At 31.6% G+C, this 14968-nt stretch overlaps 1 protein-coding gene across 1 annotated transcript; it reads left to right on the top strand.

Moving 5' to 3' along the window:
* The first annotated feature begins 268 nt into the window (after positions 1–268).
* LOC107886455 (probable arabinosyltransferase ARAD1) lies at positions 269–3223 on the top strand. The gene is made up of 4 exons (XM_016810418.2): positions 269–827; positions 1766–2062; positions 2195–2290; positions 2493–3223. The coding sequence occupies exons 1-4, from the start codon at positions 357–359 to the stop codon at positions 2916–2918; spliced, it is 1290 nt and encodes a 429-aa protein (XP_016665907.1). The 5' UTR covers positions 269–356; the 3' UTR covers positions 2919–3223.
* The last annotated feature ends 11745 nt before the right edge of the window (positions 3224–14968 follow it).

Genomic DNA, 14968 nt, shown 5'->3' with positions numbered 1-14968 from the left:
TAGATTACTCTCATACGATATGCCATATAATTTCATAGAAAATGAACATATTAAGTTGACAATTTTTTACTATAAATACTAATGTGTTGACGATTGGATTAGGATCTTTAAATCGAAATTTAAGAGGATTTAATTTTAAAAATTTTAAATATAGGGATTAAATATCTAATTTGGCCAAAGTACATGGACTCGTGAGAAATTTTGACCAAAAAATTAAAATAACAGAACGGACAGTCAGTTAACTGGACAAAAAAACAGTTAAAAGACGGTAAGCGAAAAAAACAAAGGGAGATCTCTCTCTCTCTCGCTCACTCGCTCGCTCTCGTTCTCGAACTCTTTTTTTTTTTTTCAGAACAATGTACGGTAAAGTTGCAATTTGTTTGACATTGGCGATTACCTTCTTGATTTCATGTTCAATCTATCTCGGCACCTTTGATCTCAGATCATATTTCTTCCCTGTACAGCCGGCTCCACGCTCACTCTGTGCAACCGGTCGTCCCCTTCGCGTTTACATGTACGATCTCCCTAGGAAATTCCACGTCGGCATGATGGGCCGTCGGTACTCCAAGGAATCGGGTCCAGTGACCATGGAGAATTTGCCTCCGTGGCCCGCGAGAGCAGGGGTAAGGAGGCAACACAGCGTGGAGTATTGGCTGATGGCGTCCCTGCTTTACGATGGCAAAGGCGGAGAAGAGAGGGAGGCGGTCAGGGTTTCGGATCCCGCGACTGCGGACGCCTTTTTTGTGCCCTTTTTCTCCTCGATGAGTGTTACTACGCACGGCCATAACATGACGGATGCTGCGACGGAAGGCGACCGCCGATTACAGGTTCTTAAAACCTTCATTGATCATTTTAAACTGTTTAATTTCTATCAATTACGGTTTGATGCGCTTTTTTGCTGGAATTTTGTCTGGAAGCTTCTGGTTTTAAATAGGCATGCGATTAATTGGTTTACTGAGTTTGAGTAAAAGAAAAGAAACTAGATTTAGGGAGTTGTATTTGAGTTGTTTAAGTTTTGATCCTAAAAGTTAATAAAACAACACAATTGGTTAGTATTTTTTTCATAGTTCCAATTTGAAGCACTTCCCTCACTGATATTGAATTTCCAGCCTCCTAGTACTTTCCCTATGTATATAAGTTGAACTTCTTTAACCCATAGTCATCAGTCATTCGCTAAAATGGAACAAGGATGAATTTGGTAATTGATTATACGAAAGTAAATGATGCTTTGCTGGTATTTTTGACTTGTAGAAGAATTAGCCCAATGGTTTAGTCATTAGGAACTAGCATAGCGTTGTGGAATGATAAAAGGTTTGATATTTTGGAATTGATTAATGAAATATAGCTTTCAAACACGTATAAACTCTAGACATTGTAACTTGAGTTTGTCTTTTGGCCATGATGCATTCCATCCTTTGTTAATGGTTCCAATATCGATTGTGATTGATGGTATGATTATTAGACAAAGCATGATCTATTCCATGCTTCTCGCGTTACCTCGAAGAGTGTACTGTTTTCTGTCAATCTTTGTTTAACATTTATATGTTGTCTGTTGCTATTTGCAAGCAAGTAGTAGACAAGAATTTGGACCTTACACAGGTTGTGGGATCCTCCTTACTTTGCTGAGGAGCTTCTCTAGTTTGCAGTTCATGGTTTGTGTTTTATCTGTACCATGCATTGCTAGTTTGCTACCATTAAGCGACATTTGAATTTGGTGGAGGGAGCATCTATTAATTAGTGGAATGAACATTTCTTCTCATTTTAGGTTGAATTACTGGAAATCTTGCGACAATCCAAGTACTATCAAAGGTCTGGAGGAAGAGACCATGTTATTCCCATGACACATCCAAATGCTTTCAGATTTCTTCGACAGCAGTTGAATGCCTCTATCCTTATTGTTGTAGACTTTGGTCGATATCCCCGTACCATGGCAACTCTAAGCAAAGATGTGGTTTCCCCTTATGTACACGTTGTGAAATCCTTCACAGATGATGACCCTCTAGACCCATATGAGAACCGAACCACCCTTCTTTTCTTCCGGGGAAATACAGTCAGGAAAGATGTACGGTAGTTTTTAAGACGCAAATAGTCCATTTGTAAAATTTCTACGGTAGTTTTTAAGACGCAAATAGTCCATTTGTAAAATTTCTGTGCAATCTGAATATTTTACTCATCAAGACTATTTCTGTTGCAGGAAGGCAAAATTCGAGTCAAACTTGCAAAGATATTGACCGGTAACAATGATGTTCGTTATGAAAAGAGTGTAGCAACTCCATCAAACATTAAAATGGTATTCTGCTTATCTAATCCCCAGGAAGTATAATTTCAGAACTTGCAATCATCCTTTCAAACACATTAAAAATTTTAAAACAAAGTATGCTTTTCGAGATGCTGGAAAACTTTCGAGTCGATTTGTATTTTTCTAATAAATGTTTAATGTTATAACTATGCTATGCTATACATCTTATTTCTTTTGCCTTCTTGTGTGTTAGTCTACAAAGGGAATGCGGTTGTCGAAATTCTGTCTGCATCCTGCAGGGGACACTCCATCATCTTGCCGACTATTTGATGCGATTGTGAGCCATTGTGTACCTGTGATAGTCAGTGACAAAATTGAGTTTCCCTTTGAGGACGAAATCGACTACACTAAATTCTCAATTTTCTTCTCTATGAAAGAGGCATTAGAACCGGGTTATTTGGTGAATCAGCTGCGCCAATTTCCAAAGGATAGATGGGTTGAAATGTGGAAGCGGCTTAAGCAGGTTTCCCATCATTATGAATTCCAGTACCCTCCGAAGGAGGAGGATGCAGTCTATATGATATGGAGACAGGTAAAGCACAAGCTTCCCGGTGCCCAACTTGCTGTACATAGAAATAGAAGGTTGAAAATTCCGGATTGGTGGCGGCGGAAGAAATGATTTCAGATTCTTGTTTTTATGATACTGCAAATCACAAATTTTTTTCCATCATTTTTGGTGTTATCTCCATGAGGGAAACATGCAAAGGCGCCAAGATGTCACAGGCCAACATCATGGACTAACTTTACCAAGCTCATGATTCAAAGTTTTACCAACTAATAATGTTATCCGTCTTAGAAAATAGGAAAAAATTATTTATTAACCTTTTTCTATTCAATAGAAGGATACATGTGTTTCATCTTATTTGAATTCATGTTTTTTTACATTGATAATAATATTAATATCAAGTTAAGATTCGATAGAAATTATTTATTAACATTTAAATGTTGATGTTACTCTATTAATTGAAATGTCAACCTTTTTTCGAAGGCCTTCTTTGACTTGGGAATATGGTTTTCTTATTTACATTATTAACATAGTGTCTAACCTTTTATTTTTTTTTTCTAGATTATATAAAATTAATCCAATTTTAATTTTTGGTTCTTATAATACACTCTTTGAGATTTAATTTTTATGCTTTAAATTCTTTACATAATTTAGTACCTCAATGTTTATAATATAATTAGTTTGCCTAAATACTTTATTTTGATAAAAATGCTAAAGTAAATTTAAAGAATTGTTAACATCATTAAAATTTTTTGTTAAATTCAAATAAATTACAATGCAATTTTTTGTCACATAGTTACCAAGTGAGTATTTTCATTTTAATTTTAGAATGTCATACTAGCAAATTTAATAGAAGAACTTAAACGATGTTAATGATTGGACTAAAATTTTTAAATTTTAAAAATAAATGGAAAAAATTCTTGAAAAAAAAAGTAAATTTCAAATATACCAAGAGTAAGAAAACTTGAAACATATTATAAACTTTAAATTTCAATTATATAATTTAGTCAACAAAATAATTAACCCAACTCGACCCTTGAGCTCGAAACCAAACTAATCATATTATATATATGTATATATAATATACAAGGCCTTAGGCTCCAATTGATGTGGACAAACTATTTTTTTGCCACGTGGGTTATTCGTATTTTAAGTTAATTAATTATTTTTTAAAATTTTGTTATTAGTTAAAAAAAATTTCATAGAAGTGATAATGTTACAATATAAAATGTAATAAGATTAACCATTCAAAAATCCCAAATTTTTCTTAAAATATTTATATTTACAAAATATATATTTTTAAATATATTTTTAATATATGTGATCAATTCAAAATAAAATAAAATAAATATTTAAAAATAAATTAAATTTTTTTATAAAAATCTAATAAATATCTAAATTTGAATTTAATGAGTAAGTTAAAATCTAACTCTCTATACTATTATATTTAGAATTTAGTACCCTACTTTTATTTTAAAGTGGCATTAACAATTAAATCTGAAATTTGAGATATAAAAAATAGAGATTAAATTCTAAATTTATAAAAAATACAACAACATGATATCTTTTAACCTAACTATTAAAATGCCACCATTAATCATTGTAATCAATATTATTTTTTCTTCAAGAAAAATACTAACTTATATAAAATGGAATAAATAAAAATGTATTAAAATGATTTTAAAAACTTAAAAACACATTAAAACAATTTTTTTAAGAAAATAATAAAATAATTTTAATTTAAGAATTTAAAAATTCTATTAATATAATAGACTTTTAATGTAATAAAAATGTTTAAAATTTAAAAATAATATAAATATAATTTAAAAGCTTTGACTTTATTAATAGCATATATATTTAAAACAATTTTAAAATATGCTCCAAGTCTTTGTATTTTTTGTACATTTAGAATTTAGTCCTTTTACTTTTATGTTAAAAAAATTTATGCTAATTGTATTTTATTATAATAAGGATTATTTATCGGATTGAGTTTTAAAAAAAAACTTTTTTAAAATATATAAAACATTTATTATAAATAGAATTCATAAATAACAAATTAATGAATTTCCTTTTGATTCAAATGCAGTTCGATCGAGCTTTTGTTGAGCTAGTAGAGGGACCAATCAGACATAGACAATTAGGCTTTAGTAGTTGCAATTATGTCTAGAAGTATCGTTCCGATAATTCGCAATTTACTTAATTATAGAGTCCGTCCACAAGAAGTACCATAATTGAAAACTCATTATTATATACTATTTACGAAAGCAATTCATCCAACTGCTTTGTCTAATGACCTCATCATGTGTGTGTTACCCTCATATGATATCATTGATTCCTTTGAGTTAAATTCATTCATTCAATACAATCTTATTTTATCTCATTGTCACCATTGTGTCTTGTTAATTATTAATATGATCACTTTCAACAAATGATTGTAATAAATTACTCGTTTGATAACAAGAAACTCGTGGTCACGTTTCATATTTGTCAATCCACGTAATGTCAATGAGAGGATATCATTAACTCTTTAATTGAGATATGAATTTCATTGTTGCTAGTAAAACCATGTCATACACAAGTCATGTACCCAATATACTAGCTATGAGCTCGATCATCTTTAGAGCATAAGCCTCTACTTATATCAAAGCACACGAGTTACATACACATAGTCAGCGACTAACTTAGGAATTAGGTAAATCACACCACGAACACCACAAGTAAATTAATTCACAAATGGATTTAGAATTAATTCAACTTGGGTGCGGTTCAATGTATCATTCTTCCAATGAGTATTTCTATGTCTCTACCCATGGAGTCAATTGCTTCGATAGCCAAGACTACCCATCTCCCCAATTGGAATTGTAGACAACATAATAATCCTTCTAAGTATTTGAATCAAGCGCTCGCTTTGATTCTTTTATAGGATTACTGACTTATTTAGTTTATCTACTAAAGTAAGTTGTTTTTCTTGCAATGTAAATGTTCTTATAGTGCCACTAATCACCAGTTTGAACTTAGACAATCAATGAACTAATATTTTCTTGTCACAATTTTGCTATATATGCAAAACATGAAAGATAGAAACACAAAAGATATAACAGTGAAACGTGAAATTAACTTTATTTATTCATCGTTCAAATACATAGAAAACAGTTACATGTTTACTACAATATGTGCACATTTCCCAACAATTTCCCACTTTTCCTAGTGAAGTAAATGTGTCATGTTTCGCATTCTCATCCTCGACGTGTTTGTTAAAACTCCTAGTTAAAAGAGTCTTAGTAAACGGATCCGCAAGGTTATCTTCAGAAGCTACTTTCACCACATCTAATATTTCTATGGCTACTGCCTCTTGTATCAAATGATACTTCCGATCAATGTGTTTGGTTCTCTTGTGACTTCTCATTTCCTTAGTATTAACTATTGTAACATTGTTATCACAATACAATGATATAGCTTTTTCCATTCCAAGAATGACTTCAAGATCGATTAAGAACTTTTGAAGCCATATTGCTTCTTTCATTGTCTTAGAAGCAAACACATACTCGGCCTCTATAGTAGAGTCAACAGTGCAAGTTTTCTTTACACTTCTTTATACTATGGCTCTACCTCCTAGGACGAATACATTTCCCGATTTTGATTTCCTCAAATCTTTAAAAGTGTAACAGCCCTAACCCGTATCCGCTATCGAAATAGGGTTTCAAAGCATTACTAGAATTTACAGATCACTTAAAAAATTCAATTAAATACTTACCGATTCAATGCATCATATAAATAAATATATTACCATTCAATCAACAGCTTGACACTTGTCAAGCATCAAACAGCAACATTGTTAGTATACTAGTACATATTTCAAATAAATTCAACATTGATATACTTATTTTCTCGACATGTCACACTTGAGTTTTAATAATTGTTTTTACTTACATAATTTCCTTGTTTCAACATATTAAAGATAATCATATATGTACATGTCATGAAACATATCATTCTCTTACCGTTTCTTCATAAGTATATATCATTCATTTCATTATATCAATATTTCATGCTCCATCATTTCCATATATTTTATGTATATTTATTTCGGTAATAGTTTATATCAAACTTAACATAAATTATATTCCATGTACCTATACTTATTTCATTTATCTATCTTCTTAATTATTTCATACAACTATTTTGTACATATATTTCCATATGACCAATTCTTGTAAACATTTCATACAACCATTTTGTATAACCAATTCATAAAACCATTCATCATTTGATACACATTACCTGAATATTAATTGTTCAACAGATGTCTTGGCGTCTCTCATCCACGATCTTATTTATCTTCGACATAATGCCATAGTGTCTTTCAACTATGGTCTTACTCACTTTCTGTCATGTTGCCATGGTATCTTTCAACCATGGTCTTGTTCATTTCATGTCACGTTTCCATGGTATCTTTCAACCATGGTCTTATTCATTTCATGCCACGTTGCCATGGTATCTTTCAACCATGGTCTTACACATTTCATGTCACGTTGCCATGGTATCTTTCAACCATGGTCTTACACATTTCATATCATGTTGCCATGGTATCTTTCAACCATGGTCTTACACATTTCATTTCAGAGAGCACACTCCCGCGAACCTCATCCTTACAGCGGGATTACCAGTCCAAGCTAAATCCCCTGTAATGTAAACTCATAGAGTATTGTCGGGATTACCAGTCCAGGCTAAATCCCCTGCAACGACAATTACTCTAATGAGCTTGGATCTGAATTACCAGTCCAGACTAAATTCAGACCCTAATTCGGATTACCCATCCGGGCTAAATCCATTTTCCACATATTCTTCAGGAGGGCTATATCAGGATAGGATCACCTGTCCGGGCTAGATCCTTTTTACTGTCAATTCCTTTTCAGAGATCCATCGAATTTTCCTTTCATTCAACCGAGATTTCTTCCCCTTTTTATCAAATATATCAATGTTTCATCAATTTTCATACAATGAACATTCAAATCATATTCACATCAATAACATACATTTCAAGCATTTAAGAATATAATTCAAGTTACATGAACTTACCTCATTGCTCGTTTGTGTTTATAATTTCATTAATTCGATATCTTTTCTTTTCCACGATCAAGTCTCGTATTTGAGTCGTCCGGATCTTTATAAATAAATTTGATCATCATTTTCATTCGTTCCATATTCTAATGCATTTAATTAATGCTCTAGGAAAAATTACCATTTTGCCCCTAAACTTTTAATTAATGACGATTCCATCCTTAGGGTTAGGAAAATAAAATTCTTACAATTTAATCCTTACTTTCAGCTATTATTCTCATACATATTGATAACAGTCCATGAGTTCTATAAAATATCAGAATTTTCCATAATTTCAACACTTTTCAATTTAATCCCTAAAACATGTTTTCCCCCGATCTTGAACTAAATTAATAATTTCATTCAATTTTGTAATTTAAATAATAAAATAATCTATTTCATGCAATTTGGTCATTTTTTACATTTTTAAAAAATTTCCCATAAAGTTTTACTTTTATTCAATTTAGTCCCTGAGCCTAAAACATGCAAATTAGCCATGCTAAATGAATATTCATACATATTTTTCCTCCTCGTCCTCTCCATTCCACATCCTTAGTGTATATAACACACTTGTAAGTAACATTATCTATAATTTTTATTATTTACTTTTATTAATATTCAAGCTGTCCATCTGTGTCATAGTCACTTAATTATTTATATCTGGAGCTATAGAACTCCAATTTAAGATCCGATAATTTTACCTGAAACTAGAATCATATATATTCTTACCATAAAATTTTCAGAATTTTTAGTTTAGTCAATAAGTACAGTTTATTCTTTAAAGTTATCCCTGTTCTGCTGACTGACAGTTCTGACCCTTCTTCACTAAAAATTAATTATCTCCTCGTACAGAATTCAAATGATGTTCCCATTATTTCTCTTTAAAATATACTCATTCAGGATTCTAAAAATATAAATTTAATCCCATAATTATTTTTATCCAATTTTTTTATGATTTTCCAAAGTCAGAACAGGGGAACCCGAAATCATTCTGACCTTGTCTCACAAAATTTATTATATCTCATGATTTACAATCCATTTCTTATATAATTCCTTCTATAAGAAACTAGACTAAATAAGCTTTAATTTCATATTTTATTCATCCTATAATTATATTTATACAATTTTTTATGATTTTTCAAAGTTAGACTACTGTTGCTGTCCAAAACTATTTTAGTGCAAGATATTAATTACCATGTTTATAACACCCTTATTTTCTTTTTCTACACTATTTCTCATCACTTTCTCTTATTTTTTCTTCACTAACATATCAAGAACATAGGACCTTATGTAAGAAAACTATACTATAACATTATTTCCATGCTTTCTCAATAATAACAACTTAAAAATATATTAAAATCTTGATGTACTTACCTTGTTCTATTGCTTCCAATCTTTAACTTGATTTTCTCTCTCCTCCAGCTTCTATTCCTTGAATCCAATTTGACATTCTAACTCCTCATAGTCTCCTTAACATTTTTCTCTCTTGGTAGCTATGGAAATTCTTTTGATTTCTAGGTGAAAATAGTGAATTTTTGGTGGAATGACCAAATTGTAAAGAAAAGAAAACTTTCTTTCTTTTCTTCTTTTCTAACGTTTGCATGCATGGAAAGATGATGAGAATTCTTCATCTTTCCTTCCTTATATACTAAATAAATAATAATAAAATAATAATAAACATCTCATTAAAATATTAATAAAATAATATTTATCTAATTAATTAATTTAAAATATCATCAACATAATCATTACATTCTAGAATTTTCTCTCTTACTAATTGACCATTTTGCCCTTCATGATCTTTTAGAATTCCATCCTTGAGTCATCACTTAATTTGGTAAAATTTCCTTTTAGTCCCTTATAATTTTTCACCTATTCAATTTGGTCCTAATTCATCTATTTTCCTTAGTTTCTAGATCATTCTACCCTTAAAATATTTGTACTATTGGTCCTTCAATTTTTTCATATTTACACTTTAACCCCTCAAATTTTGAGTATTTACTCTTGTGCAACAAGACTTTTCTCATCTTTACAATTTAGTCCTTTCTTGAATTAATATATCATAATATACTTCCCAAGGTTGACAAAACTCAAAATTTTCCTTTTTGTCACTTTATTTTCTTATTTTACTATATCAAGGATAATATCTTACTGCAAAAATTTTCGGGGTATTACAAAAGGTTTGGAAGTTTGAGTCTTGTATCCAATAGGAGTAAGGTTCTCCCCAAAATACACAATCATATAGACATTGGTTCTTTTAAACAACTTGCCAATGCCTGAGATCATGATTCATCTGATATCGACTACTTATTTCCACTATGAAACATATATATAGACGTGTGCAAAGCATCGCATATATAAGGCTTCCAACTACTAAAGCATATGGAACATTACTTATATGTTCTCTTTCTTCCATTGTCTTAGAAAAGTCATCCAAAGAAAGATGAAAACTCAATACAGTCTGTTGAGTGTCTGGTTTCGCATCAGTTATTGCAAACCATTTCAGTACATTATTGATGTAGGAAGCTTGTGATAGAGCTACCGTTTTATTCTTTTGATCCCTAAATATTGGAATTCTAAAAATATAACTAGCTTCAGCCAAATCCTTCATGTTAAATTCTTGAGTTAACAACAGTTTAACCTATGATAATTCCCCTACATCGTTTCTGATAAGTAGAATACCATCGATATAAAGAATGAGGAAGACCACATTTTTTTCATTCATATGCTTATAAACACAAGGTTCATCAGAGTTTTGCTCAAACCCAAAAGTCTTGATTATTTGATCAAATCTTTTATTCCATGAGCGGGACATTTGTTTAAATCTATAAATGGATCTTAGCACTTTGCAAACTTTCTACTCTTATCCTTTGACAACATAGTCAGTTGGTTGAGCCATATAAATGGTCTCATCAATATAGTCATTCAAGAATGCTATCTTGACATCTATTTCAAAATATCGTAATTGAGAGCAGCGATAATGGATAAGAGTATGTAGATAGATTTGAGCATGGCTACCAGAGAGAAGGTCTCATCGTAATCGATGTCTTCTTTCTATGTGTAGTCTTTTTCTATAAGTCTAGCTTTATGTGATTCCACTTTCCTTTCCGCATTTCTTTTCTTCTTGTAGATCCAGTTACACCCTATGAGTTTAATCACAATCGGCAAGCCTACAAGTTCTTACACTATATTGGATTTCATAGAATCCATCTCGAAATCCATGGCCTATTTCCAAAGCTGGGAATCAACTCCTGTATAGCATCCTTGTAAGTGAGTGAATCATTATCCTTATAATTGGTTTCCGTATTATAAATACTACCATCATAGATGAAGAAGTCTAAAACTCTCTCAATACGATAGATTCCTCTATGCTATTGATCGTTTGCAAGTTTTTCCATAACTTTCTCGAGAATTGAACTTTATGATTGTTTTACAAGTCTCAAAAGTTTGTCAAGTACCACTTTACTTCGAGGCTGAAAGTTATCTATATAGTTTTCCTGAAGTAAAGTACCTTGAGTAAAAACTTTAATCATATTATCTTTCGGGTTATAAAATAATGCACCATTTGTTCCTTTCGAATATCCTACAAACATGTATAATCCCATCTCAGATTTTTTGCATCCTTATCCAGAACGTGGGCTAGACAACCCTATATTCTAAAGTGATTTAGAACGAGTTTCTTTCCATGCCACAATTCATATGGTGTCTTACAAGCAGACTTCATTATCACATCATTCATAATATAACAAGTTGTTTGTATTGCATATCCCCAGAAGGAAGTAGGAAGTTGTGATTAACTTAACATTAAATAAACCATGCCAAGCAATGTCCTATTCCTTCTCTCAGCTATGCCATTCTACTGGAGTGCCTGGTGCAGTCAACTGGGATAAAATCTCATTCTCTATAGGGTAACCTAAGAACTCGTAGAACAAGTATTCTCACCTCGGTTAGAGCGATGATTCTTTATAGATAAATCTAATTACTTTTCTACTTCTGTATGTAACTCTCAAAATTTATCAAATGTTTCGCTTTTATGGTGCATTAGATACACATATTCATATCAAGAATATTCTTCGATGAAAGTCATGTAATAATCGTAACCTCCTTGGGCAATGATGGTCATGAAACCACATACATCAGTGTGTACAAGTTCTAAGGGTAGGTTGGCCCTTGTACCTTTTACATTAAAAGACCTCTTAGTCATTTTACCTTCCAAGCAATAGTCACATTGTAGAAGACTAACTTCCTTAAGCATACTTAAGAGACCATCTTTCATAAGTCTAGTGATTCTTTCTTGGTTAATATGACCAAGTCTTAAGTGCCATAAGTATCCCTCATTAGAGTGAGAAGTTTTAAACTTCTTATTTACCATTTTAGTTTGAAGCATTAAGTAGTTATTTGGTTTGATAAAATAAAGATTATTTTCCATCCATTCATTATAGATCAAAGAGTGATTTCTGTAAATAGAAGTCCCTTTATTGAATGTCACAGAATAACAATCATTAAATAAACATGCTATAAAAATTATGTTCCTCTTAAAATGATGTACATAAAACACGTTCTTTAAAACAATCTTCCTGAAATGATCAAAATGTAAAATTTCCCCCACTACTTCGGCTAAAACATAGCTTTCATCTCTAATTCGTGACAAGAGGCTCCTGTCACATAGACTCTCATTTCACTGAACCCCTATAAAGAAGCATACACATAGTTAGTGACTCCAAAATCAATAACCCAATTGTCAATTGATTCTTCCACTAAGCAAACTTCAACCACAAAGAGCTTCATACTTTTTTCCTTTTCGGTTAAATAATTCAAATACTCCTTGCAGATTGATCTAAAATGCACTTTTCTATTGTAAAAGAAACATTTGATCTTTTTAGGATCTTTTGACTTCTTAGTCTTCTTCTTATCAACACGAGGTGGAGCCAAAGGCTTAGTTGGTTTCTTATTTCCCTTAGTTTTCTGCTTCCCCTTAGAGGACGAGGGGCTTATAGCTAAGTTTGACTTAGGTTTCTCCTAAATCAGCTTATCACCATTCAACATCAACCCATAGGATTGCAATTCTTTTAGGAGTTGAGTCAAGGTAAGTGCCTTGTTCCCTAAGTTGTAAGCGACCCTAAAGCCAACAAACTTCTTGGTTAATGATTTGAATACTATTTTTTAGTATGTGTATTCATGCCCAATTCAACCCCATTATCATTCGCTTCTACAAAGAATCCCATAAGCTTAAGCATATATTCTTTGATCGGAGTGTCGGGTTTTTGCTGGGAGTTCATTAAATTTGTAATAGCAGATTGTCGAACCAATGTACTTGGCCTCCAAGCAAATCCTTCAAATTTGTCATGATTTTTTTAGTAGTACAGAAATTCTCGTGTTATTTTTACAACACACTACTCATGCTCTCTAACATATAACATCGAGCAATCGAGTTAGAATCTCTCTAGCGATTTCTCACTTTGGGTTGAGCTTCAGACGGACACAGTTCGTCTAGGATGACTTTGTGTTTCTCAAAGCTGAAAGCTATTAGGAAGTTCCGTTTTCATTCTCGAAAGCTATCCTCATTCAATTAATTCTTAGTAAGAATGTTAATAAGAGGAGTAGGAGACATATTTAAACTGAAAAATAATAAAGATTCACTAATTACTATCTTTGTATTAAGCAAATATTTTCATTTCAACAGCATATCAAGAATGCAGTATCATGCATGCATCTTGTATTAAAACCTTGAAAATCTTTTTTTCGTCGCTATGATCATTTTTACACCCATCAATCATGTAGCTTTGGGTTTTCATGATTAACAAGCAAGAACGTGGATTACATCCAATTAGTTCGTGAATCTTTATTCTCAAGATTCCACACGAATCAACAACCGTTTAATGTTTTGCTATCATCTTTAGCTTAAATATCGTTTCTCGGAAAACTATTTAATAAGACGATCTCACTAAGAGTCATGTATGACTAGTTGTCCTTAACAAGGAAATCTCATCTAGTGAACCCACATGATAAAGTTTACTTTGAGGTGTGGTCAAGGTAAGAACCGATTTGAAACTTTATCATACTATTATTTAAGGACCATCAATGAAGGTCGTAAGTGTTGTTTAGGGACCTTCTCTCACTCAATATTTTATAAACATGCAATTTTTTTATCCCAAATTTCAAGAATGATCATACAATAGTCCTAATGGCATTCTTACCTAATCTATATAACATGCTTCCAATATTTGCATGGCATGCTATGGCAATTTTATAATATTCACGTTCATTCATGGATAATAATCAATCAATCATAAAAGACAAATAATTTTGATTCTCCATAGTTTTTCTTTTAAGGGAAAAACTGAAGAAGTAAATGTGAACCGTGCACCAAGTAGGGTCCCAATAAAGGGAGGTGAGTCTTATTTGACCGTTAAAAAATCAAGTCTTTCCTTGCTAGAGTCAATCCTAGACATGCACCTTCTCATTATCATGCTCCTCACAACAATCGAATAACCTAAAGAGTGAATGGAACAATACAACAAATGTATTTTCACATTACCACACTTCTTATTTTTAATCGATCAATTATGGATCATCTCATAAATATATATCACAATTACTAAACATATATATAGAGAGAGAGATGGGTAATTAAAATAAAACTGTCAACCAAGGTTTTCTGGTTTTGTTTTTAAAAAATAAATGAAAAATAAAATTATACAGGCTTTCACCACAAGGCATTCATTGGGTTTTCAACTGCTATCGCTCCATCTTCTCTTCATCATGGACTCCTTTAGGAAAAATTACATTTAAATTCTATATCCGTTTTCGGCTTACAATAATTCTATAAATTTAAAAAAAAATGATCCTACGTGGAGGTAATAGTCTACGGTCTATTTTCTAAGAACCACAACCTTGGCAAAAATAAAAATTACTTAAAAAATATATAATATCGCATCCATTCTCATATATAACTCAAAACATGCATAAGATCTAAAGAATATTACTTTATATGTAATTGAATCATTCAAGAAGAGAAATCTATTTTGATTACCTGTTTATACTTATAGATAAAGCACAACTTG

This window comes from Gossypium hirsutum, chromosome A03, assembly GCF_007990345.1.
Source record: "Gossypium hirsutum isolate 1008001.06 chromosome A03, Gossypium_hirsutum_v2.1, whole genome shotgun sequence".
NCBI classification, from domain to species: domain Eukaryota; kingdom Viridiplantae; phylum Streptophyta; class Magnoliopsida; order Malvales; family Malvaceae; genus Gossypium; species Gossypium hirsutum.
The sequence above is the reverse complement of the archived record's forward strand: the minus strand, read 5'-3'. Positions and strand labels throughout refer to the sequence as shown.